The 26,558-nt window shown below is 34.9% G+C and overlaps 1 protein-coding gene across 1 annotated transcript in view; it reads left to right on the top strand.

Annotated features, from left to right (window-relative positions):
* ATR (ATR checkpoint kinase) overlaps positions 1-26,558 on the top strand; it is a 102,853-nt gene that overhangs the window by 17,057 nt on the left and 59,238 nt on the right. Inside the window, exons 8-21 of the mRNA XM_007446982.1 lie at positions 496-648; positions 1,395-1,587; positions 1,820-2,082; positions 3,633-3,823; positions 3,981-4,081; positions 4,277-4,448; positions 5,089-5,259; positions 6,811-7,005; positions 8,557-8,742; positions 13,340-13,432; positions 14,934-15,064; positions 16,471-16,614; positions 18,633-18,726; positions 19,714-19,839. Of these exons, the coding sequence (XP_007447044.1) occupies positions 496-648; positions 1,395-1,587; positions 1,820-2,082; positions 3,633-3,823; positions 3,981-4,081; positions 4,277-4,448; positions 5,089-5,259; positions 6,811-7,005; positions 8,557-8,742; positions 13,340-13,432; positions 14,934-15,064; positions 16,471-16,614; positions 18,633-18,726; positions 19,714-19,839 (2,213 nt within the window). The remainder of the gene's footprint in view (positions 1-495; positions 649-1,394; positions 1,588-1,819; positions 2,083-3,632; positions 3,824-3,980; positions 4,082-4,276; positions 4,449-5,088; positions 5,260-6,810; positions 7,006-8,556; positions 8,743-13,339; positions 13,433-14,933; positions 15,065-16,470; positions 16,615-18,632; positions 18,727-19,713; positions 19,840-26,558) is intronic.

The following is a 26,558-nucleotide window of genomic DNA, read 5'->3' on the forward strand; positions in this document are numbered from 1 at the left end:
AAGAATGCTATGATTCTTCTCCTAAAAAACATATAAATGCTTTTTTTTTTTTTTTTTTTTTTTTTTGGGGGAGTATCCATTTGTGGTAGGTGGGCCTCTCACTGTTGTGGCCTCTCCCGTTGTGGAGCACAGGCTCCAGACGCACAGGCTCAGCAGCCATGGCCATGGCTCATGGGCCCAGCCGCTCCACGGCACGTGGGATCCTCCCGGACCGGGGCACGAACCCGTGTCCCCTGCATCGGCAGGCAGACTCCCAACCACTGCGCCACCAGGGAAGCCCCCGTAAATGCATATTTTTATAAAGTCACATTTAATTCCTTTGAATTCACAGACCTCAGAACATCATCTCTGTGTTAAGAACCCCTGTTTATTGAATGTTTGCTGTAATTCCACTTGTAAAAGATGTTTAGAATGTCTTTTTTTTATTGAAAGAAGACACAGGTAAATATGACTAAAGAAAAGGTATAATTAATCACCTATTGTGTATTTCTGTAGTAAAAACTTCATTTGAAGATCATATCCTGGAAGACTTATGTGGAATGCTCTCGCTTCCGTGGATTTGTTCCCATTCTGATGATGGCTCTTTAAAGTTGACCACATTTGCCACCAGCCTTCTAACAGTAAGCCAGAGGATTTCAGATAGCTACTGTAAGTGGTCACAAAATTCTATATGTGTGATTTGTTTTCTTTTCATTCATCTCTATATAGGACTTCTAACACTTATCATTTCTATTTTTTCAATAATTACAAGAGAAGGTACATTAATTTTTTTATAATTTAAAAAAAAGGAGTTAGACATATAGAAAGGAGTAAATTGTAGGATTTGTACATCCTCAACTCTATTCTGCCAACATTGTTCTCCAAAGATGTCATTCCAGTTTATATTTCTGTTAGCAGAATATGTGAGTTCCTGTTGTTTCATATCCTCACCAGCACTTGGCATTGTCAAATTTTAAAATTTTCTTATCTTAAAAAAAAAAAGAGGGAGTTCCTTGGTGGTCCAGTGGTTAGGACTCCGTGCTCTCACTGCAGAAGGCCCAGGTTCGATCCCTGGTCAGGTAGCTAAAATCCCACAAGCCACGCAGTGCGGCTAAAAAAAAAAAGAAAGAAAGAATGTCAGAGACATAACTACCTAAACAAACATATGTTTTTTTGCTATCTGATGGGTGTTTCAATTTGGATTTCCTTGATTATCTAGTAAAATTGGGCATAGACCTTTTTCAGTGCACATGCTTTATTTTTGGAAAAGGAGCTTTTAATTAAATACTATATGTATTTTAAATGTTATTTGACTTTACAACAAAGAATAAATATATGTGTGTGTGTGTGTGTGTGTGTATATATATATATAATTAACACTTAGAAATCTTGATTAATAGACTTAATTTTTTCAGCACCACAGGCAGAGTCACGATGCATATTTCTTCTAACTCTTTTTCCAAGAAGAATATACCTTGAGTGGAGAACCGCAGTTTACAGCTGGGCCCTGCAGAGCTCCCATGAAGTAATCCGGACAAGTTGTATTAATGGATTTTTTATCTTATTACAGCAGCAGAATTCTTATAACAGAGTTCCCAAGATTCTTATGTATGTATTAATATTTTAATTTGAATATACAGCTTGATTGGACAGATATCATATGTGCAAATTTATGTTTATTGCTGGGTATATAGAGGAAACATTGCTTTTAGTTTTAGAATTAAAAATTTTTTCCTTCTACCTTTTGTTTTACCAGTACTTTTGCGTCAAATTAAACAAGACTATTTAGACCACAAAATTAAGCAAGAAGGTTTAGTACTTTTTGTTTTTTTCCCCATAGAGATAAAGTCAAAGATGATTCTGACATTGTCAAGAAAGAATTTGCGTCTATACTTGGTCAGCTTGTCTGTACACTTCATGGCATGTTTTATTTGACAAGTTCTTTATCAGAACCTTTCTCTGAACATAGACGTATTGACCTCTTATGTAAGAGCCTAAAAGTCACTTCTCAACATGAATGTTCGTCTTCTCGACTAAAAGTGTCTGTTTGCAAGCCATTCCTTTTCCTACTGAAAAAGAAATTACCTAGTCCTGTGAAACTTGGTGAGTGGTTTGTTATGATTTATTTAATATTTTAAAACCTATTTAAGGGCTTCCCTGGTGGCGCAGTGGCTGAGAGTCCGCCTGCCGATGCAGGGGACACAGGTTTGTGCCCCGGTCCGGGAAGATCCCACATGCCGCAGAGTGGCAGGGCCCGTGAGCCATGGCCGTTGAGCCTGCGCGTCCGGAGCCTGTGCTCCACAACGGGAGAGGCCACAACAGTGAGAGGCCCACATACCGCAAAAAAAAAAAAAAACCTATTTAAGCTCTGTTTTTAAAATCAGTGGTGGAATTAGGCTAAAGCCTTAAAAAATTAGACTTCCTTGATAGAGTCAATGCTTATGTAATGATCATTCATAAAAGGGATGTCTGGTATTAGACTGTATCACAGAACTAAAAGGGATGTCTGGTATTAGACTGTATCACAGAACTAACAATGGAAGTAATTTTTAGATTTTCTAAATGCTTTTGTGATTTGACAGTATAATGGGGCATACCTGATGTTTGGTTCAATATTGTGAGTTTCAGTATTCTGTATCCTCTTCAGTGATCCCAGGGACCTTCTTAATGTGTCCCCTGCCACTACTTTGGACCTTAAAACTTCAAATAGTTAGATGCCCAGCTGAGGAGTATGGATTGTATCTTTGCCGCTTTCCGATGGTAATGGTGTATGGATTTGTTGGAAGCATGAGATTTATACACATACTTGGAAGCTTGCTTTGTTTGTGTAATAAGTTACAACTTGCCCTCAAGTTTTCAAAACAATGTATGATAGGTGATTTCTAGGACTCCCTAAATCTAGTAATATAATGTAATGTAATATAAGATTAACAGGGACTGCCCTGGTGGTCCAGTGGTAGAAAACCCGCCTTACAGTGTAGGGCACGCAGGTTCGATCCCTGGTCAGGGAACTAAGATCCCACACCCGCAGGGCAACTAAGCCCCTGCGCCACAGCTGCTGAGCTCGTGCTTCCTGGAGCCTGCGCGCAACAACTAGAGAAAGAAAACCCGTAAGCCACAACTAGAGAGAAGCCTGTGCACCACAACAAAGAGCCCGAGCACTGCAATGAAAGATCCCGCGTGCCGCAACTAAAACCTGACGCAGCCAAAAATAAATAAAATAAATAAATAATAAATAAATCTGTAAAAACAAAGTAAGATTAACAGCAAGGCTAAGCTTGCCCTTAATTCACAGTTCTTTAGATTAGTGAAATGTGCTTTTAAATCTATCCCAGTAATATAATGATCTACAAAATCTAAGTGACTAGTCATTTTAAAACTTTAAAAAATTCTAGAATTTATTTTAGATTTAAATTATGTATAACTTTTATTAAGTAAAAGTAAATTTATAAGTATTCAGTTTTATAAGTATTCAGTATTTATTCATTTTAATCCTCCACAATTCTGTGTGCTTTACAAATTTAAACATTAAATATTGACTTTATTAGACAACTTAGCATTCTTTGTAGTATATTATTTATTGACAGTATTTTTATAGTAAAACTTTTCTGTTTACTGTGTTAAATTAAGTATTTTATGCTTTTGCCCTTTAGCTTTCATAGATAATCTGTATCATCTTTGTAAGCACCTTGATTTTAGAGAAGATGAAACAGATGTAAAAATGGTTCTTGGAACTTTATTAAATTTAATGGAAGATCCAGACAAGGATGTTAGAGTGGCTTTTAGTGGAAATATCAAGCATATATTGGAATCCTTGGATGCTGAAGATGGATTTATAAAAGAGGTTGATGATTTTTATTTTAAATTTTATTTTATTTTACTTTATTTTTATTTTATTTATTTTATTTTATTAAAATTTTATTTTATTTAAATTTAATTTTTTGTGTTTTCATAAACCTGACTTTAAAAATTTCTTTAACTAGTTAATTTTATTCGTCTAGCTTTTTGTCTTAAGAATGAAGGAAGCATATACACATGCTCAGATCTCAAGAAATAATGAGTTGAAGGATACCTTGATTCTTACAACAGGGGATATTGGAAGGTATGTTTGGCAGCTTTTGTATACTTCCTTATTTATTTTGGCCATTTTCCTTTTTCGTTTGCCTGCTGTTAGAAATGGTGATAGGAGAGATGTAATGTTATAGGAAGAAGTGTGATATCAGTATGCATTTATTTGTGGATTTCCATTTATTTTCAAAACATTGATGATAACTTTTTTTTTTTTTAATAATTTTAGGGCAGCAAAAGGGGATTTGGTACCTTTTGCACTCTTGCACTTATTGCATTGTTTATTATCCAAGTCAGCATCTGTCTCTGGAGCAGCATACACAGAAATTAGAGCTCTGGTTGCAGCTAAAAGTATTAAACTGCAAAACTTTTTCAGCCAGTATAAGAAACCCATCTGTCAGGTGAGAGTCAGCCTTCGCCTTGACTATAGGAAATAGCATTACTTTGCAAAAGTTAAAAAAAGAACACATATATGTTTTACTTTTCTTGCTTTAAAAAAGAGGTATTTTTAAAAATGCTTTATTTAAAAGAACCTAAATCTCATCATTTTTATATTTTTGTATCTTGGTCTGCAGATATTGTTTATAAATGGGAGGGGGAAAATCTTCTTATAATAATTATTACTCTCTATTGTTAATCTGTTAAGAGAAGCCTTTCTGTATTAGCCTTTCTTTTAGTGATAATAAACTTTTTTATGCCTTGATATTATGGATAAGGCACTTTGTTTTAAAAAAAAGGTTGATTCAAGGCTGAAAAGTAAGGATATGTTAAAATACAGGCTTTGCACTGTGTTAGTGGTGTAATCCTTAGCAAGATATTCAAGTTTCTTAACTAAGCCTGGTTACTTCATCTGTAAAAGGGAGTATATGCACAATCTACCTCATTAAGGTTGTTACAAAAGTTAAATAAACTAATTTAGGTAATAAACTAATTTAGGTAATATGTTTAGAACACTGTCCGATACTGTCCTTTATGTTAACTTAAAACATATTAGTTAAATGTTCTTCCTTGTGTGAAAACTAATAAATCATTTTGCTTTAGTTTTTGGTAGAATCCCTCCACTCCAGTCAGATGACAGTGCTTCCTAGTACTCCATGCCAGAATGCTGAGATGCGGAAACAAGATGTGGCTCACCAGAGAGAAATGGCTTTAAATACCTTGTCTGAAATTGCCAATGTTTTTGACTTCCCTGATCTTAATCGTTTCCTTACTGTAAGTTGCAAAGTATAGTTGACTTAATTGAGGTTTTCAATTTAATATTTTGTGTTTATTCCATTCTAGATTTTTTTTTCAAATTTGCATGTTTTCCTTTGACTTTGATATGATAATATTACTTATGTTATAAAAGTGAAATACGTGTTGATTTGAGTCATTGCTCTATAGAGTTAGCTATCTTGAAAGGTTCATACTATTTAATTAATGCTAATTAGTTCAGTTTACTGAGCCCTTATGTCTTTAGTGCTATGATTTGTTCCATTGGTAATGGAAAGTCTAATATGATCTTACCTACCCCTAAGGAGTTGGAGTAATATAGTACAAACTAGTGCTATAGATGACCTGTGAATTCAGATGATAGAGTTTGTAGTATGGAGTAGTTTGGGAAGCCTTTGAAAAGTCATTAGTGGGGCTGAGGTTTGAAAGATGGATGGTGTAGATTATCTTCTTATGTTTTCCTGAAGGCAAAGTTTATTTTTCTTAGTTAATATTATAATAGTGATCCATGCAGAATTTTTCTCTACAGTATTATCATATTTTAACAAACTTAAATTGCATGTAAATTGGACAAATCCTAGAAGGAAATATAATACTATACGCTAAGGACCACAAAGATATTTTTACGTTTTCCCTCAGTAGTTCCATCTGGGAGCCCCAAAGCACAGATGTTTATTGCAACATTTTCCAAGTAGCAATAGACAAAACCCAGAGAAGAAACTAGGTGTCTAATATTTAGGTCCTAGAATATTATGTACCTTAACATAATAATTATAAATACTTTAGAGAAACTGTAATGTCATAACAGTCTTACAGGATTAATATTAAGTTGAAAGGCATAACGGAAATAAGGGTTAAGTGTCTCTGAGGGCAGGGCCTGAGTGTTATTTGCTGTCACATCTTCGGTGCCTAGGATAGTGGCTGACATGTAGTAGTTGTTCATTAGATACATAATAAATGAAAGATCAACCATTTTATGTTTGGAATTTTGTGTATTATTTTATGAACAAGATCTTAAAGGAAACAGACCAAAATCAAAGTAGATTTGTTGCCATGTTGGAATGGTGGGTGTGTTAAAAAGGTTTTCTTTAATATTGCAGCATCAACTTTTTAATTAAAAAAATCTAAAATATTGTATTTATGGCTACTCTTGCTTATTGTCTAAATACTATAGTTAGCTCAAATAGTAAATCAGGCTTGGAACCACTGCCTTAAGAGCATGAGTACATTTTAACACATATTCATGAGAAATTATTTTCTTTGCTACTTGTACATTAGCTTATTTACTGTCTGTCTCCCCCTCTGCAGTGTAAACTCTGTGCCATCAGGGACCTTGTCTATTTTTTCACTGCTGTATCTGAAGTGCCTGAATCATAGTAGATGCTCGTTAAATATGTGTTGAATGAATAAATGGTATATCTGAATTCAGATATGTTGTATGTGGACTCCAAATTTGTGTGGCATTTTTAATTATTTTTGAACATAGCTTATATGAATATTTTATCACTTGGACAAATGTACTTTTTAGTAATTGTAGTGTTTCTTTTTCAGAGAACGCTACAAGTTCTGCTACCTGACCTTGCTGCCAAAGCAAGCCCTGCAGCTTCTGCTCTCATTCGAACTTTAGGAAAACAATTAAATGTCAATCGTAGAGAGATTTTAATAAATAATTTCAAGTATATTTTTTCCCATTTGGTCTGTTCCTGTTCCAAGGATGAATTAGAACGTGCCCTTCATTATCTAAAGGTAATTGAATATTTGTTTATATTTTACTCTTTTGTTTAAATTGGCATTATCGGAAAGCTGTTGTGACATTCTTATAGGAAATAGAGTGAGTAGTTTATAGTCTATCCTAGGGTAATATAAGTTCAAATGGTATGTAAATAAGCTTTGCCCTGGGCCAAGGAGAGTATTAAATAGAATTATTCTTTTGTTATATTCTTTGATTGTTCTACCATAATGGTATATGATAGGTAGTCATCCATTCATGGATCAGATTCTCAGCTAATTTCATTTTTTTAAAAATTTTATTTATTTATTTATTTTTATTTTGGCTGTGCCGGGTCTTAGTTGGGGCATGTGGGATCTTCACTGTGGCATGCAGACTTCCTAGTTGCAGCATGCAGACTTCTTAGTTGTGGTGTGTGGGCTTCTTATTTACAGCACACGGACTCTTAGTTGTGGCATGCATGTCGAATCTAGTTCCCCGACCAGGGATCAAACCTGGGACCCCTGCATTGGGAGCATGGAGTCCTTCCTGCTGGACCACCAGGGAAGTCCCAGCTAATTTCATTTTAGAATTTATTAATTGATTGGAGCTGTAAAGTGACTAACGATATGCAAGTAATTACATCTATTGGAAGAGGCAGTATCCTTCAGCTGTAGTACAGTGTCAGCACTGAGTTTAGTTACTTAGTGCTCTGATTACAGTTTGGCCCAGTTTCTTGCTAGTTTTCAAGTTTAAAATTACAGCTTGTGCTTCGTTTTTTGGTGTTATAGTAGCAACAATATCTGAGGAATAAGAGGCTAATGGGAACAAGAGAACCTGTCAGATATGCATATGTAACTCTACTCTTTTTCTCTGATGTTAATTTATTTCACATATTTCATGGTATGCCAGCTATGGATCTCTTTCCACATGAGACTTTTTGAATACTGAGTGTATTTATTCATTTTGAGAAAGAAAATCTTTATTGTAAAGGTGGAATGATAATAACATTTCAGTGCTTCTTACTACGTGCCAGAAATTTTGCTAAACAATTTTTATGGATCATTTCACTTGGATAACGCCTCACAGTTACCCAGTGAGATAAAAGTACTATTTTTCCATTTGATAGATGAGCAAACTAAGGCAGAGAAAGGTCAGATTAGGTTACTTGTCTAAGTCACAGCACAACTAATACGTGATAAAGCTGGAATTTAAATATCAGCAGTCTGACCAGAAAGACTGTGCTCTGAGCCACTGATTTTCCTGTCAGGGTTACATTTCCATGAATAATGAGTGAATGACATTTTGAACCTTTATAGAAAACTAGACTCCCTTTTTAAAATTTTACTTCAGAATAAAGTCTGATCACTTGTTTTTATTACCTGTAGCCCATGGCAGACCTACCAGGAGAAATCAAGGTCAGAATCCTTTTCCAATGACTTTTTTATATCATTAGTAATTCTTGTCACCTGATCTAGAGCTCCTGATTAACTAATAGTGTATTAAAATCAGTATACTTATTTCCAAGATATTAGTATGGAGAAAAAAAAACTTTTTTCTTAAATTTTTGAAATGTGTCTTTGGATTAGAATGAAACAGAAATTGAACTCGGGAGCCTGTTGAGACAAGATTTCCAAGGACTGCATAATGAATTATTGCTACGTATTGGAGAACACTATCAACAGGTTTTCAATGGTTTGTCAATACTTGCCTCATTTGCATCTAGTGATGATCCATATCAGGGCCCAAGAGATATCACGTCACCCGAACTAATGGTAAGGAATATGTTGTATGGGTTTTTTGCTTGGTTTTTCTCCTTTGTAGCTTAATTATGAAATTGGAGAAACAGGTGTTTTATATATTTTCCAAATGCTAGAGATTTATTTAAATTTTCAATTGGGATTTTTCTTTTGAAAAGGCTGATGATTTAAGTTACATGGTCACAGCATACATATTAGCATTGAAAAATATGCATTTTCATATGATCTTAGATTTTATTTTTTCTTTGGGTAAAAGTGTTCATTTTTCTTCACCACTTTTTCACTGTAGATTAGAGGGTGTTTGTAGCTCCCCGCGCTACCCCTTCCGTGGCATGACATGCTAACTTTATCACTTCTAACTATATTTAAATCCATTGTTAGATTTAAGATAAGTTAGAAAATATGTTATTCTTTTTTGTCTTTCCTTGTCTTAAATTCGTATCTGAAATCATCTTACTATTTTATTTCTTCACCTGAAAAAACATAAATCCTGAGGCTTACTATTTTTTCTTTTGATTGCTTTCATTCTTTCAAGAGACTCAAATTTTGCTGATATTTTGACTATCAGTAAAATATCTTGAGAGGTTTCTATCTCTGCTTTCTCATTTCCCATTCATTCTTTAGCTTATTCTAGCCTGACTCTGTTCTAAATATTCTACTGAAATTCTCATCTTAAGGTCAAAAACAGTCTTCCTGCTATCAAATCTAATGGTCACTTCTCTTTTCCTATCTTACTAGGCTTCCAGTAGCATTCAGTACAACTGACCATCCTTTCTTATGTGGCATCTGTGACACTGCATTTTCTTGATTTTCTTTTTGCTTCACTGTCTACTCATTCTTTTTTTTAAATTTATTTTATTGAAGTATAGTTGATTTACAATGTTTAATTTACAATGTTACAATTGTGTTACAATTAACACAACACAATGTTGTGTTAATTTCTGCTGTGTAGCAAAGTGATTCAGTTAACATCTATATATTCTTTTTCATAGTCCTTTCCATTATGGTTTATTACAGAATACTGAATATAGTTCCCTGTGCTATACAGTAGGACCTTGTTGTTTATCCATTCTATATATAATAGTTTGCATCTGCTAATCCCAAACTCCCAATCTATCCCTCCCCTACCCCCTCCCCCTTGGCAACCACAGGTCTGTTCTCTATGTCTGTGAGTCTGTTTCTGTTTGGTCAATAAAGTTCATTTGTGTCATATTTTAGATTCCACATATAAGTGATAGCATATGGTATTTGTCTTTCTCTTTCTGACTTATTTCACATAGTATTCACATAGTATGATAATCCCTTGGTTCATCCATGTTGCTACAAATGGTATTATTTCATTCTTTTTTATGGCTGAGTAGGATTCCGTTGTATATATGTACCACATCTTCTTTATCCATTCATCTGTTGATTGTCCACTCATTCTTTTTTTTCTTTTCTTTGTCCACTCATTCTTAATCTTTACTTTATCTACTTTATCCTCTAAATGTTAGATTGATTCAGTACTGTGTAATTGGGTCTTTTTCTCTATAAATATTCTCTCTTTAAATGAGAAAGAATCTGAATTCATCTGGTCCTGTAATATGATTTACGTTTTGATGATTTCATAGTGGAAATTCTAGTCCACACCTCTTTTGAGCTTTGGACTTTTGGGCTTATGCAAGTTAGGTCCTGGCAGGAAACAGATGGAATACACAAAAATGTTTCACTGAAAAGAATTTAATGAAGGGACTATTTTCATTGATATGGGCAGGGTTAAGAGAACCAGCATGGAATGTTAAGGAGCCCAGGGACTAGAAATGGCAGAAAACATATGCTCCCCTTAGTCCTGGGCAGGAAGAAATGGCGTTACCAGAGCCTGGTTGAGAGCCAGAACCATGGTTCCGGGGAAGGGCTCTCATTGTATATAACCACTGCCAGGGCCACCTCACAACGCAGAGAGAACAGGAAGTGTAAATACCACACACTCTCCTCCTGCCCTTTGTTCCCTTGTTGGTGCCTCCTGTTGACTGAATTTAGTGGGAAGACAGAGGGAAAGATATCTTGAGTGATGAAATCTGGTTATCCTCCTAGGCACATAGCAAGGCAGGAAAGAGCAGAGAATGGATCTGAGGATGAGGGAAGACGACAGATAGAGACTGTCCAGCTTCCTCTTTGTAATCTCTATTTGTCCGTCTTTTAAACATCTCAAGTCCAAACATTACATGTCCATTAAAAAATCTTTATTTTCCCTTTAACCTGTTTCTCTCACAGTCTTCCCTTCTCAGGAGATGGTACCAGTGTCTACCTAGAAGCTCAGTTGCTTCAAAACCTGGATGGTATTCATGAGCCCTTCATTTCTTATATCCTTTAAAATTGAGTATCAACAAGTCCTTCCAAGTCTAGCCCCAAAATATATCTTTCCATCTCGGCCACCACCACCCTTATACAAGTGACCGTCATCTTTCTCCAGGAGTACTGTAAAAATCTAACAGTTCTCTCCTATTGCTCTTCCTTTCCTGCATCTTTAATCAGTTATTTACACAGCATTTGAAGTACTCTTCTTACAACTTATACTCACATTATCCCCTGCCTAAATTCCTTCCATTGTTTTCATTGCTCTTATAAGGCTGTACGTGGTCTGTATATCTTTCCACCCTCATATTGTGCAACTTTTTTTTTTTGCGGTACGCGGGCCTCTCACTGTTGTGGCCTCTCCCGTTGTGGAGCACAGGCTCCAGACGCGCAGGCTCAGCGGCCATGGCTCACGGACCCAGCTGCTCCACGGCATGTGGGATCTTACCGGACCCAGGCACGAACCCGCGTCCCCAGCATCGGCAGGCGGACTCTCAACCACTGCGCCACCAGGGAAGCCCCATATTGTGCAACTTTTATCATCCTTTCTCCCTGTATTTCAGCATTGTTTTGTTTGTGTTTCTTAAACATGTCAAGTTTTTTCCTGCTTTACAGCCTTTGCAATACGTAGTTTCTTTACTTGGAATATTATCCTGGATCTTTTTCATTCTTTAGATCTCAGAGTTTCCTGATCACCCTATCTAAGTTCTTGATCACCTCATCCCAGTTCTCTCTCATGTGATCATGTTTATTTTTTATAGCACTTATCACAACCTTATGTACATATTTACTTGTTTAATGTCTTCTTCTCATATCAGTGTCCCATGTAAGCTAGTAGGGAGAGCTTATCTTGTACACCTGGCACAGTATTCTAGGCATACATAATAAATATTTGGTGAGTGACAGATGAACGAACTATTTGTCTAAATATAAGAGCTTTAAAATTAGAATGTTGACACAGACTAGGCGAGTATCATCTATATCTGCTTTTCATTTAAGAATGGGCTGGAGCCATGCGATTAGTGAATTATGGCTTATTAAACCTAAGTTGAGTCTTAATCCAAATCAGAAGTTTGTAAATTAAATGTAATTTTAGGCTTTGGTAAAACAGATGATTCTCTGTGCTTTGGAAGAGAAAAAAAGTTTATCCCAACATCTAACCTGGAGAACGTGTTGGACACCTAATTTCCTCTCTACTGTGAGGTAGTGCACACCCTTCTTACTGCCCCCCGACCCCAGCCTGGCAGTGTGTGTAACCTAGAGATACTTAAATTAGGTGCCTCAATGCCAAACAATGCAACTTTCTCCTGGAGTTGGAAAATATTCTAATTGCTACTTCTCCCCAGGCCCCCTCCCTTTTTTTTTTTTTGGTCCCTTTTCTTGCCTATAATACATAAAGATTTTTAAAGAGGGGAAAATTCTTCTTTGCAGAGTACTCACATTCCCAGTTTTTAATAATGCTAACTTAAGTTTATTTAACACTTTACTATATTCTAAGGGCTTAACACGTGATATCTTATTTAAGCTCTACAACAACTCTATGCAGTTGGTGCTTTCATTGTCCCATCTTACAGACCCAGAGGAGCTAAGTAACTTATCCAGCATCAAATACTAGGAAGTGTCAAAACTGGGATTCAAACCCAAGTTTGGCTGATTTAAAGCCCATACCCTCTCCTCTAGGACCCTTTTTCAAGAAAGAATTAACCCTGTCCACTTCAGGAGACCCAAAGTGCCATGGACAGTGATACCTAACCTGTAATTGTTGATGCCCAAGGCTTGTACCCCTTTATTACTATTATATCAGTGGATATTGACCTCTATGTCAGCCCTTCATTCTGGCAGGGTACCTGTTCTGTAATCAAGTACTTTTTTTTTTTCACCTTAGCTCTAAATGCTCTAGATAAGGACATTCACTTGTCTTTCTCTATTCTTCTTCTCCTTAAGATAAATATCCTCTCAACTCTGGATGCTGACATGAGTCAGATCCTGAAAATCCCACCGTAGTTCAACTGTAATTCAAAAGCTTATGATTTTCTCACTGCACAGCACTATTTAATCATATTTTGATTGTAAATCAGTTTTACTAATTTTTAAAGTATTACATGTGAAAATATATGCTTTGGGAAAAATTTAATTCACCAACTGTTTATTTCCAATATCCTAATGTAGTTAGATAAAACAGAAATAATATAAATAAATTGTTGATTTATGAAATTTGATCTGTATAAAACTTACATAGTACCTTTTTTATGTGGGTTTTTTTTTTTTTTCCCCTTAGGCTGATTATTTGCAACCCAAGTTGTTGGGCATCTTGGCCTTTTTTAACATGCAGTTACTGAGCTCCAGTGTTGGCATTGAAGATAAGAAAATGGTAGGTGGTGACAGTTGAGTTGCAAAGTGCCAGAACAGAATTCATATAGAATATGCAGGAGACATGACTTCTCCTTCTACCTGCGAACATTCAAAGATGAAAAATAATCAAACACATGATATTCTGTGTTCCTGAACAACTCACATAAGCTTTCGGGGAATCTAAAAAGAAAAATTATATCATTTACTGTTCTTTTGTTTATAAGGGACAGAAAACTCACCCAAACTGGCTTAAAGGAATTTGTTGGCTCTGTGACTAAAAGTGTAAGGATAATATAGCTTCGGGCATAGCTTGATTTTGGACACGGTGTTCTCAGAATTAATCAGTTAGCTCAAATTCCTTTGGATTGGCTCTAACTTAAGTGCTAGGTGATGGCCCCAACGGCTTCAGGCTCACGTCGTCACAACATCTAGCTCAGTGGGAAGAAAAGAGACCAGCACTCCCTGATAGCTCAAACAGAAGTTGCATTATTGAATGCATTGGCCCAAATTGGTCTCATGTGAGTCATGGCCCATGGTGCTTTTGAATACCAAAAATGTTAAGTTACAGAAAGTAAAGTAACTTCAGTATTTGTCAGTGTATGTTTAAATGCATTTGGCACAGTGAAATTTCCTTATGATTGCTGTCACAATTGGTCACCCCTGGAAATTTTTGTCTGTAGATTGGGATAGAATTTTAGATACTGATTAAATTTCCCTTTTTATTGGTCTCCACTCTTCAGTCAGTAAAATTATAATAAAAGCCCGTGAATGGAAGCTTTTATTTCAGTCTGTACTCCCCTTCTCTTAATTAATTAACCTCTAAAAATGTCAGCAACCAATACTTGTCCTTTTGGTGTTAACTGGTAAATTTAATCCCCCAAATAACTTCTATCTATGTGAAATCTTTCTTACTGTTATCCCAAGTGAGAGAATAACCTCAAATCTAAGAATACTAGAGTTTGTTTTAAACCATAAAGAGTTTGCATATTTTGGCACATAGTTAAGTTTGACTGGAGAATTTCTTTGCCCCTTCATTAGAATCTGGAGCTATTCATGCAAGTCTGATTCTGTATTCCACACCAATAAAAATATGTGTATTATTTTCTTAGTCTGTCACTAGTTACCTATTTGTTTTATTACTAAATTAGAGCATGTTGAATTTAGTACCATTAGGACAAAAATGCATGTGCTGCATAGCAGTTGGGATGGATATGAAGAAGATTAAACAATAGGTATTAGATTCTTAATAAATTTGAAAATTACTGCTTAAGAGGACCATCAGAACCAAAATAACAAATCACCTTCAAAGATGGAAAAAAAAAAAGAACTCAACTCGTGTTTTTCAAATTTATAACTCTTACATAAGCACTTGGACAGAATAAACTGCCAACATTTATTAGACCTTGTGTTGCCAGAGAATAGGTACTCTGAGATTAGTGTGGGAAGCACTTGTCCTTAGGGCTCATCTGCTCCTGCCAGCTTCTTTATGGCTTTATTTTGAAGGCCTGCTTATTTTATAGGCCTTGAACAGTTTGATGTCTTTGATGAAATTAATGGGACCCAAACATGTCAGTTCTGTGAGGGTGAAGATGATGACCACACTGAGAACTGGCCTTCGATTCAAGGATGATTTTCCTGAATTGTGTTGCAGGTAAATGACTGCCTGAGTTCATTAGATTTTTTGCATTTCCCAATAGCACTAACTTGATTTCTTAATCTCTTTGAGGGGATTTGGGTTCAAACCAGAAATAAGAAATAGTTAAGATAGAAAGGCTATTTGTATTGAAAAGAGAATGTGTTTCCTTCTTTAAAAACATTTTTCTGTGAAGTATTTTAATATATTGGGAAATAGAATAATATAATGAACCCCTATATACCCGTTTCCCAGCCTCAGTAGTTAGCAATATTGTTAATCTTATTTAATCTTTCCACCTCTACCTTTTTTATTGTTACTTGGAATGTTTTAAAGAAAACCCAGTATCATGTCATTGTACTTCTAAATATACCTCAGATGTATCTAGAGGATAAGGACATTTAAAAAAATATATAACCATCATAAATTATTATACTTAGCAGAACTAATAGGAATTCCTTAATATTATCTAAAATTCAGCTTTCCCCAATTGTTTCAAAGATGTTTTTTCCCAAAGATGTTGGTTTGCTTGAATTAGAATCCATATAAGATGCACATGTCACACATTTGGTTGTTTGACCCCCTAAGTAACTCTTACAAACAGATTCGTTTAAGTCTCCTCTCCACATTTCTTTTAGGCCACTAAGATTTTGGCATGTAGGATTTAGCTGATTGCTAATTTAATTTAATTTCAGTAATACTGCTAACAATAAAACTACTGAATGCAGTTTAAGCTTCTGAAAGTTTCTTTTTGTTCTTGACTATATTTTATTGGAGATGTACAGTCAGAATAATATGTTTTACTATATTCAAAATCCTGTGATAAACCATAATGGAAAAGAATATTAGAAAGAATTTTAAAAAATAATGTTTTAAAGTCATGTGAAAGAATTCTTTCCTATATAGCTGTGCCATCTACTTCGTATTATAAGGTTCAGTTTAAGTTTGCTTAAAATTTTTAGAGGTTGCTTTTTCCTTCTATTTTATTTAATTTAAAAATCATATAAAGCATTTACTTTGTCCCAAATTCAAATTTGTGTAACAAGTTACACTCAGAGAATCTAGCCTTCATTCCTGAATTGCTAAAAATAGATGTGTCTATTTTTATTAATTTTTGTATAATCCCCCCCTTCTAAAAGTATAAGCAAATGCATACTTACTCACAGATACTTTTTTTTTCATGTTAACCCTGCACCAAAAGGTAGCATATAATAAGCATTGTTTTTCACCTTGCTTTTTTTGACTTAGTGTATTATAGAGATCACTCTATTTGAGTATACAGTACTGATCTTTATTCCATTTTTACAGCTGCCTTGTAATCTTTTTGCTTGTATGTATCATTGTTTGTTCATCTAATAATTAACTGATGGAGCTCTGCAAATAATAAAAATGATGTGACTTTTAACTTTTGTTTTCTCACATAGGGCTTGGGACTGCTTTGTTCGTTGCCTGGATCACGCTTATCTTGGCTCCCTTCTCAGTCATGTAATTGTAGCTTTGTTACCTCTCATACACATCCAGCCTAAAGAAACTGCAGCTATATTTCACTACCTCATAATTGAAAACAGGTATTGTAAATGAAATTAATAAAGATAACAGCTTTCTATTACTGCATTTTTATGTCTCAGGGTATTAAGGTTACTGTTGGTAGTGTGGAACTGTTCACATTCTTTTTAATTTAGAGTCCGTTAATAAACAGAAGTAATTGACATGCTTTAAGTCAGTACATACCAAACTGATGCTCTTTCAGTTGTGACATGACTTTTATTATATTTTAAGCTTAGTAGTTAGTACGTCAATAACTCAAAATTATTTTTCATCAATTTTGAAAGGGGTGAGACTAATATTACCTTTCTTCTCACAGTTAAAAGGCAGACAATTGAATGCATGAGAAAGATTAGGAGAGCTAATAACTTTTTTTCTACAGCTTACCTTAGTTGAAACCCTTATTACTTCATTGCATTAACCAGCCTCCCTTCCTTTAAGCTTTTATTATATTTTTTCATATTGTTCATATTTTAAAATATCTCTTTATCTGTATCATTTCAGCATGCAGAGACACTCTGTGTTTCTCCATTTCCTAGCTGATAAATTCCAAATTGTTTATTTTGATATTCAAGGCTTTCTAAAATCTGGCCACATCTTATTTCTTAAAATCATTTCCCAAGATTTTTCAAAGCAGATATTAGGCTGTGGCCAATCCAGACTGCTAATGCAAGAATATACATTACTCCTTCCCATTTTTATTTTTCACTCAGGCTGCTTTTTAGCCTGGAATGTCTTTCTATACACTGAAATTTTTTTTGTCCATTTTTGCACATACTGTTGTATGTCATAGTTACTTCTGAAAAATTAGGATTTAAGTACTATTTATTTACTTACTTATCCTTATTCTGTTGCAGTTCCATTAATCATTTTCTGTAACTGTTCAATCAGGGAGAAAATACAGAAGAAAAGGTTAATGGAGTTTTTATCTAATTAAAATACTTTTATTTTTGGTATTTTGTACATAATGGAAAAATATAACCACTGATCTAGATCACTTTTCAAATACCTTTTGGATTATTAAGCAAATTGTAATCTTTGCTGTTTATTTTAGAGGAATCATTTCTCTGCCTTTTCATATAATAAAAAAATTCTCTTTCACTCTGCCAGATAGAAGACCTTAAGCTCTCTGAGTGAAGGAGTTATTGCAGCGTTCTTTATTGTTACATCCCCAGTTTCTAGCAAATAGTAGCACACAGTAGTTACTTAATACCTGTTTGTTGCATGAGTTAATGAAAACTAGAATTTAGAAACACTTTTATTTGGACCCAGAAATATTAGGGCTTTATATTTGAAGCAAGTTAAAAATTGCAGCCTCAGTAAGAATTACTTACATATTTTTCTCTAGTATATCTTTGTGAGAATTTGTGTTTTGGGGTTGGGTTTGTATTGCCGCATTATAAACCACTCCAAAACCTAGTGTCTTAAAACAACATGCATTTTTATTTACTCATGATTTTGCAGTCTGGGCTGGGTTCAGCTGGTCAGTTCCTTGGCTGTTCTTGCCAATGGTCATTGCAGTCAGCCAGCAGGTAGACTTGGCTGGGCTTCTCCCTCTTTCATTTAGTCTCAGAGCTTCTCTCTGTCTCCATGTAACCTGTCTCTGATGGTAGGCAGACTTCTTACATGGTGACTCAGGACTCTCATGAGGACAAAACCAGAAGCTTCCAGACCTTTTTAACACTTAGGCCCCAAATAGGCCCAACATCTCTTCTGCCACATTCTGTTTTTTAAAGCAAGTCACACACCTAGCTCAAATTGAAGGTGAAGTGACTACACATAGGAGTATATACCAAGACATAGAGATTATTCAGGACCACCAGTGTAGCAGACTGCCACAGGGTAATTTTGTTAGATTTGATTATTTGTCACTATTACCTGAGAATCCTAGACATGGTTAGGAAAAATACTTTGCATGTCAACAGTCAACTAGCACTTTCAAGTGTGAATTAAGTTGGCCTTAGTTTCAACCTCTGCTTTGTATTTTTTTTTTTTATTTCATATTTGGCAAGTAATTCTTTTTCTTCCAACTAACTATTAGGGATGCTGTGCAAGATTTTCTTCATGAAATATATTTTTTACCTGATCATCCAGAATTAAAAAAGATAAAAGCAGTTCTACAGGAATACAGAAAGGTATTTAATTTTTTATGTATGGTTTAGGAGATCATTGATACAAAATTATTCCTAAGTTCCAGAGCACTGAGTAGAGATTCTTTAGAATCATATCTAAGGATATTATAGTCATATTCTGATGGCTAATTTCTGATGACTAGATAATCCTATCTTGAGTCCATGATTTTTAGAAGGAAGATTTCATCTAGATCAAAGATGTAATAGGTTTAGGTAGAACAGAGAGCAAAGGATACAGTTCTTATGCCTTTACTACCCAGATCACTATGTTCTTACTTACAGTCCCTAAAAGAAGTGACTGTAGCTGCATACTCTGAGTAAAGAAAAAAAGCTGTGGGAGGATTCCAATTTTTTTGTGCTACAAACCATGTTATGGAAGTGTCAGATCTGATTCTGAGCTTTACAAGGGGAATCATCTGTAGTTCCAACATCCTGAAGTTCAGTGAACTCTCTGAAATTATAAAAATATTAGTGATGATTCCATAGAATTTTAGGGCAGGAAGTGGGATACCTGACCTTGGGTCAGAGTAGCAGATGTATTTACTACAGATCGCAAGATTGATTCTGAAGACTTTATATGCTTTTTTACTGGGTAAATCATCAGTCATAAGAAAGTAAGTAGTCAAAATAAGGGATGATTTATCTGCTTAATCTGTAGACCTCGTTCAAGGCTATTGTGTAGCCCTTTGTAAATTAAGGGAAACTTGCCTTTCTTACCAAGAAGGATTTATTTTGGATAAGTAAACTCTTTAGTTGAAATAAAATTTTTCTCCAGATCTAAAGATTTTAGAATGAAATCCCTTTCCCTGAGAATTACTAAAAGTTCATATGCTATACAAAGGAAGAGATAGAAATTATTTTTTAAAACTGCTTTCAATTGGGGTACACTTTAACTACTTTAATGGTAACTATGTAGGAAATACAGGCCTTCTGAAATGGTTCCTGAAGTGGTTAATTGATAAGGTGTATCTCTCTGTGCTCTTTATATAGGAGACCTCTGAGAGTACTGATCTTCAGACAACTCTTCAGCTATCAATGAAAGCAATTCAACATGAAAATGTAGATGTTCGTATTCATGCTCTTACAAGCTTGAAGGAAACCTTGTATAAAAATCAGGTATACCAAGATATAATTAAAGAGCTATAGAAAAGAAAGGTTGGAAGTTTAAAGAAGAGATGACCGATTGGTGTATTTGCTTGAGATTCAGTAGGTTCAATGAAAGAAGTGATTTTTATTTTACCAAGATTATCAGATATGACTTAGAATCAGTAATTCATGAGATACCCTTTGAGGCTGAAGAGCTTTGCATATTTTTTTGTTGTTTTTGAAGTGTCATGATTTGGCGGTTATATTTTAGGTTTACTGCATCTTCCTGAGGAAGCGTTGTTTGTGTTTGTACAGCAGCAGTTTCTGTGAGTTTTCTCATATAATTTCCTGTAGCTATCTTTCATATACAATTTCAGTAATTATGCCATTTTACATTTTGATGGAATTAACTGTGTTTTAATGAAGCTAAATTTTTAAATTTCCTTTTTTATGGGACCATGAACTTTATTCTTTTCCTTGTCAGCATAATGTAGATTATCCCTAACCTTGGTAAGAATGAGAATTGGTATTTAAAATACCAGATCACTATAGACTATAAATCTATAAAGTGGAAAAATTTTAAATGAGGTATTCATTTTTGCATATCAAGAACCCATATTGATGGGTCTTCCCTGGTGGGCCAGTGGTTAAGACTTCACCTTCCAATGCAGGGGGTGCGGGTTCAATCCCTGGTTGGGGAGCTAAAATCCCACATGCCTTGCGGCCAAAAAACCAAAACATAAAACAGAAGCAATGTTGTAACAAATTCAATAAAGACTTTAAAAATGGTCTACATCAAAAAAATCTTAAAAAAAAGAAAAAGAACCCATATGATAAGATATGAGAGCCTAAGACCCTCGGGAGTTAGTGAATTGCAAAACTGTGTTATATTTGTTTTCATGATAGAAGGAAGCATTTACCTAGGACAAAAGATATACATGATGGTAACAAGTACATGCTTCAGAGTCAGTGCACTTGTGTAACCAGTGTGGGAAACAGCCAAAATGGAGATGATCCTACCACATGTGAGGAGCCTTGAATCTCCTTCACTGTAGGTTTCACACCCTCCTAACTGTAGATCTAGATTATCAGTAGATAATACAGTCAGTATACTGGCCCAAAACACCTAGGAAAAAAGAGAGAAGGAAATGGTTTCTTTTCCAACTATGGCAAGAAGGTAACATCAAAGTTGAAAGCAGTTCAGTTAAGTTCTTAAATAGTGCTATCCAAAAGAATTTTCTGTGAGGATGGAAATGTTCTGCACCTACCCTGTATAAGCATTGCAGCCACTAGCCACATGTGGCTCTCTGGAGCACTTGAAATGTATGATTGAAGAACTGAATTTTTTATTTTATTTAATTTTGCTTAATTTAAATTTAAACAGCTGCATGTGGATAGTGGCTATCTTATTGGACTATCTTAGTGCAGCTCTAGAAGAACCTACAGCAATAACCAGAGTAGGAAAATGATGTAAGATAACAGGGTTAGAGATCAAGAGAGTCATTGTAGCGATGCTGTGAGAGTCCATGAAAGAACAAACACAAAAGACATTATTTTAAAAGTTCAAATCTTAGCCACAGAGAAAGGAAAAGATACTTTAGGAGTGCATTGAAAGACAGTGTTTATCTTAAAATAGATCTAAAGGACTTCCCTGGTGGCGCAGTGGTTAAGAATCGCCTGCCAATGCAGGGGACAGGGGTTCGAGCCCTGGTCTGGGAGGATCCCACATGCCGCGGAGCAACTAACCCCGTGTGCCGCAACTACTGAAGCCTGTGTGCCCTAGAGCCCATGCTCCACAACGAAGAGTAGCCCCCACTCGCCGTAACTAGAGAAAGCTCGCGCGCCGCAACAAAGACCAAATGCAGCCAAAAATAAATAAATTAAAAAAAGAAAAAAAACTTAAAAAAAAAATAGATCTAAAGTTGTATAACTGTATAAACAAATAATTTGGTATAACGTAGTAATAAATCACACTTAAAGATGGTGTGACAGTTAATAAGGTGATGGCTAATGTAGCCTTGGATGTGTAAATATTTTGATGGACTGACCTTGCAAAAGTGCTGTACTCTAGGGTAGTCACCAGAGGATCATTGACATTAAAGAAATGACAGCTTCTACTCCTCACTTTTAAGGAGGAATATACATTTTTGAAGGAATAGAGGACAGCTAAGCTCAGTGGATAGCAGAAAATTTTAACTTCTGTGTCAAAAAAAATCAGGCTATAGATCAAACCAAGCAACCGTATAACCACTTTATGAAAATTGATGCTGCTCAGGTTGAAGTGAATCCCTATGGTAAAGTCCCAGAAGGACAAGTTGTTTGTGTTGACACCAAAATAAACTTGGATGACAATGCAGAATAAATAATAAAAAGATATATTTACTAATAATTACAAATCTGAGAATGAGCCCATTGAAAATAAAGCTGCTAGGGACTTCCAGTTTATCCTAGGATAATGGTGGATGTCTAAATATGAATCTCTGTATACCCTGCAAAGCATCATAAATAGCAAAAAGGAGAGCAAATAAAACCACACATAAGGCACACCTTCAACATAACTGTGAGACTGAGAATACTATGAACTTCAAATTACATGTAATCAGCAGAGCTATCTCTGGAGCTCATGCCACAAGCTTGTGTTGAGAACAGTTAGATTCTGAGGAGACCCTATGAAAAAAAAGTGGACCGAAGGAACTATGGATGATGATAAAGCAAATACAAAATCACCAACCGAGACGATCCCACTCTAGGTGCAACGATACTGAAAGTTGGTCTAAGATGTGGTACATCAGAGAATTGGTTATGGGGAAGGTACTTGAAAGTGTGTAGATCCTAAGGTTGCAGTCTTTGGAAGTTATTATCTCTGGGGAGAAGTAAAAGAATAGGTAGGGGAAGGCACTTTTTGGAGAGAGTAGTAAATAGAAGGAAGAAAGTAAGAGAGAGAATTTTAAGGGTCCTGCAGAAATAAAAAGAAATCCACAAAATCAAAGATATACCTCCCCATACTACTCTCCTGCCAGTAAAAGCTACTTATGAAAAGAAACTACACTGAGCTATGCTGACAGAAAAAAGTACTTACAAAATCAGAATCTTGTAAGCTACTACAAAATCCTTACTGTTAACTGCATACAGCTATTATGAAGGGCCCACAATATAAATAGAAAAAAATATATGTTCTATACATATACAAAGTTACTAGAAGACAAAAACAGAAAATGAAAATTAAATCTTTGGTTGATGACAATTTCTCCCCCAAAACCAATCATAAAGCATAAGTAAACTAGACTTAGCACTATAACCTGAATTAAATATTTCAAGCAAGCATTTGCAGATATAAAAAAAGAATTAAGGGAATTTCCTGGCAGTCCAGTGGTTAGGACTCCACACTTTCACTGCTGAGGGCCCAGGTTCAACCCCTGGTCTGGGAACTAAGATCCTGCAAGCTGTGTGGCACAGCCAAAAAAAAAAAAGAAGTGAGAAATTTAAAAAGAGAAATGGATAAAAAAACAAGATATGAAACAAGAGGTGACTGAACTGAAGAAATTGAAGAAATGAAGGTTAAATTATAAGGACCTTGGGGGGAGAATATATATGACTAAAACTTTAGTAAGGAGCATTGACGAAAGGCAGAAGAATTATCAAGAGAACAGAAATGAGATTAGAGAAAGGAGTACAAAGGATCAAAGAAGTAGGTGAAATGGAAGCTCGGCAAAGATTTCACATACAAATAGAGTTTCTCAAAAAGAAAAATAAAACAATAGAACATAGTTAATATTTAAAACTATAATCCAAGAAAATTTTCTGGAAATAAAAGACTTTCATTTCATAAAATGAAAGGATCCATTGTGTACCTGTGAACATTGACCCCAGAATAGTCAACCCTGAGACATATCTTAGACTTTAATAATAAGAAATCTTCAGGACCTACAGGTAAAAAAATATTTTTAAAAAATCACTTAAAAGGGCAAGAAAAGTAAGTTAGTATCAGAATTCTCAACAGCAATATACAGAGTGAGCCTAGAGGATAGCAGCATTTTCAAAAATGTAAGGGACACAAAGAATAAGCCAAGCTGTCCTTAGAATATCACAGATAAGAAACACAGTTTTAACATACAAGAATTGAAGAAATGGACTTTCCTGGCGCAGTGGTTGAGAGTCCGCCTGCCGATGCAGGGGACACGGGTTCGTGCCCTGGTCTGGGAAGATCCCACATGCCGCGGAGCGGCTGCGCCCGTGAGGCATGGCCGCTGAGCCTGCGCGTCCGGAGCTTGTTCTCCGCAACGAAAAAAAGAATTGAAGAAATATGAGTTTCACAAGCAAGCCCTTCCTAAGAGGTATGCTAGAGAATGGCTTCACTCAATCAAGAGATGACTGGGGAGACTTTGGCAAAAGAACTTATGGTTACTAGTTATATATTTAACTAAAACAACGGTGGGGACAAATTTGGGAGAATTCTATGTAAATGCTATATATTTTAATAAAATAGAAATTATGCAAGTTTTTAAATGGGAGAAGAAGAGACTAAGATATAAATTAAATGAGCTTAGTCACTATTGCGTAGGCAACAACTAGGAATCAAAATATACTATTTAAAACTGGTAAACAGTTAAAGAAGGTTAAATAAAGAGACCAGAGACATTACAAAAGATATTTTTGTAAAGGGTACCTCTAGAACAAAAGTATAAATTTTCTTCTATACCAAAAGAAATTAATTTTTAGGAGCTAATTATAATTTTAAAAAACTTATAGAATTGAGGCCTGGCATATCAGTCATATTAATAAATGTGAAAGACCTTAAAAGAAAAAATATTACAAATTGACTTACAAAGCAGGAAACAACTCTGTGCTGTTTGTAATACACACGTATAAAATAAATTATTTAGAAAGGCTAAAAATAAAGGAGTGAGCAGATTTTTAAGTTGAAATAAGAAAGCAAGAATTCTGATTCTGCCCCTAGACAAAGTAGAATAGAAACCAAAAAGTATGAAATGTGACAAAAAAGGGTACTTTATAATACTAAAAGCCGTAATTCACAAAAATACAGTAGAAGATATGGAACTTACAAAGACGATACATTATGAATATATATACTCCTGAGTGAGCAAACCCATAGAGACAGAAGATAGATTAGTGGTTGCCTGGGGCTGGGAGGTTGGGAGGAAATGGTGAGTGAACTAATAATAGAATTAATGAAAAAAATCATACTGTTATTTTCATAAATGCTGAAACGGCCTTTGACAAACTGTACCATCCATTTCAGATAAAAACACTAAAGAAAATAGGAATCGATGGATAGTACTAATATATTATAAATGTATACATATGCATATGTGTGTTTATGTATACTGCATACACACGTGCACACACATACATGCATGCATGCACACTTGATGGGGAAATAAGATGCATTCCCACTGAAAGCAAGCTTGCTCATTATCTCCACTACAATTTAACATTCATTTGGAAATATTGGCCAATGAATTTAGATAAGAGATAACAATCAGAGGCATAAGAGTTGGAAAAGACATGAAACTATCTCTATTTTCAGATGGCATGCTAATATACTTGGAAAACTCTAGAAAATATCAATAAACTAGCTCAGACAACAAACAAATTCAGTAAGATAGGAGAATATAAAAATCATAATCTTCATATAGCAACAATAACCAGTTGGAAGACTTGTTGGAAAACCCAATTTACAGTAGTAACAGAAAAAGATAATATACTTAGGAGTAAGTGTAACAAGAAATGTATAAACCAATAAGAGGAAAACTGAAACACTCCTGAAAGACACAAAAATGTAATTGCTTTAAACAAACGGAAACACTCCTTATTTATTGGGTAGGTTGACTCAATATTACAAAGATTTTAATTCTCCCTAGAATAGTTTATAAATTTAATGCCATCCCGAAGAAATGCCAAGTTGTTTGTTTTTTTAACTAAAGAAGTTCATACTAATGTTAAGATGGAAAAACAAACCTGTAAAAAATAGCTAGGAAAAATCTGGAAAAAAAAAGCAACTGTGGGAGTTCAGTAGCCCTCCCAGACATTAATATACTCTACAGCCTCTATAATTATAACAGTGTGATACTGGTACATGAGTAAACAGGCAGACCAGTGGGAAAAAAATAGAAAGTCTAGAAATAGACCCAAGTGTATGTGGACATTTAGGACATGATAAAAACATGGATTTGTTCTTTTTTTTTTCTTTTCTTTCTTTATGTATTTATTGAACACACACTCATTTTATAAATTCTTTTGGAATTGAATATTTTTTGCTGAAAAATGAAACCCAGTTTATCTAACCTAGAAGTGAAGTAAAAACATTTTTAAGCACTTAGGAGAGAGGTATATTTTAAAATTACCTTTCATTTAGTGTTCATGTATTTATTGTCTTGAGTATGAACTGCATTTATCTTTGCCAACTACAATGTTCTTTTCCTTATTGTTTTCTAGTTTTAGCAAGGTAATATATGTCTATAATTATATTAGTTTTGCTGTTTATTGGTTACTAGTTCATCTATTTTAAGTATTTATGCCTGAATAAACCTGTAATATTATTTAAATGAGTTAATGTTGAAGTTTCTGGATGACATAAAATGTCTTTTTATTTTTCTTTTGAAACGTATTACTCTAATTTGAATCACAGTTTTAACATGGAGTTTGAGATGCTCATATATGCTTTACTTTTGCTAGAAGGAAAATTATATAAACAAAGTAGTTCTAAAGTGGTCACACAGGTACAATAT

This window comes from Lipotes vexillifer, unplaced genomic scaffold (genome assembly GCF_000442215.2).
Source record: "Lipotes vexillifer unplaced genomic scaffold, Lipotes_vexillifer_v1.1 scaffold40, whole genome shotgun sequence".
Taxonomy (NCBI): domain Eukaryota; kingdom Metazoa; phylum Chordata; class Mammalia; order Artiodactyla; family Lipotidae; genus Lipotes; species Lipotes vexillifer.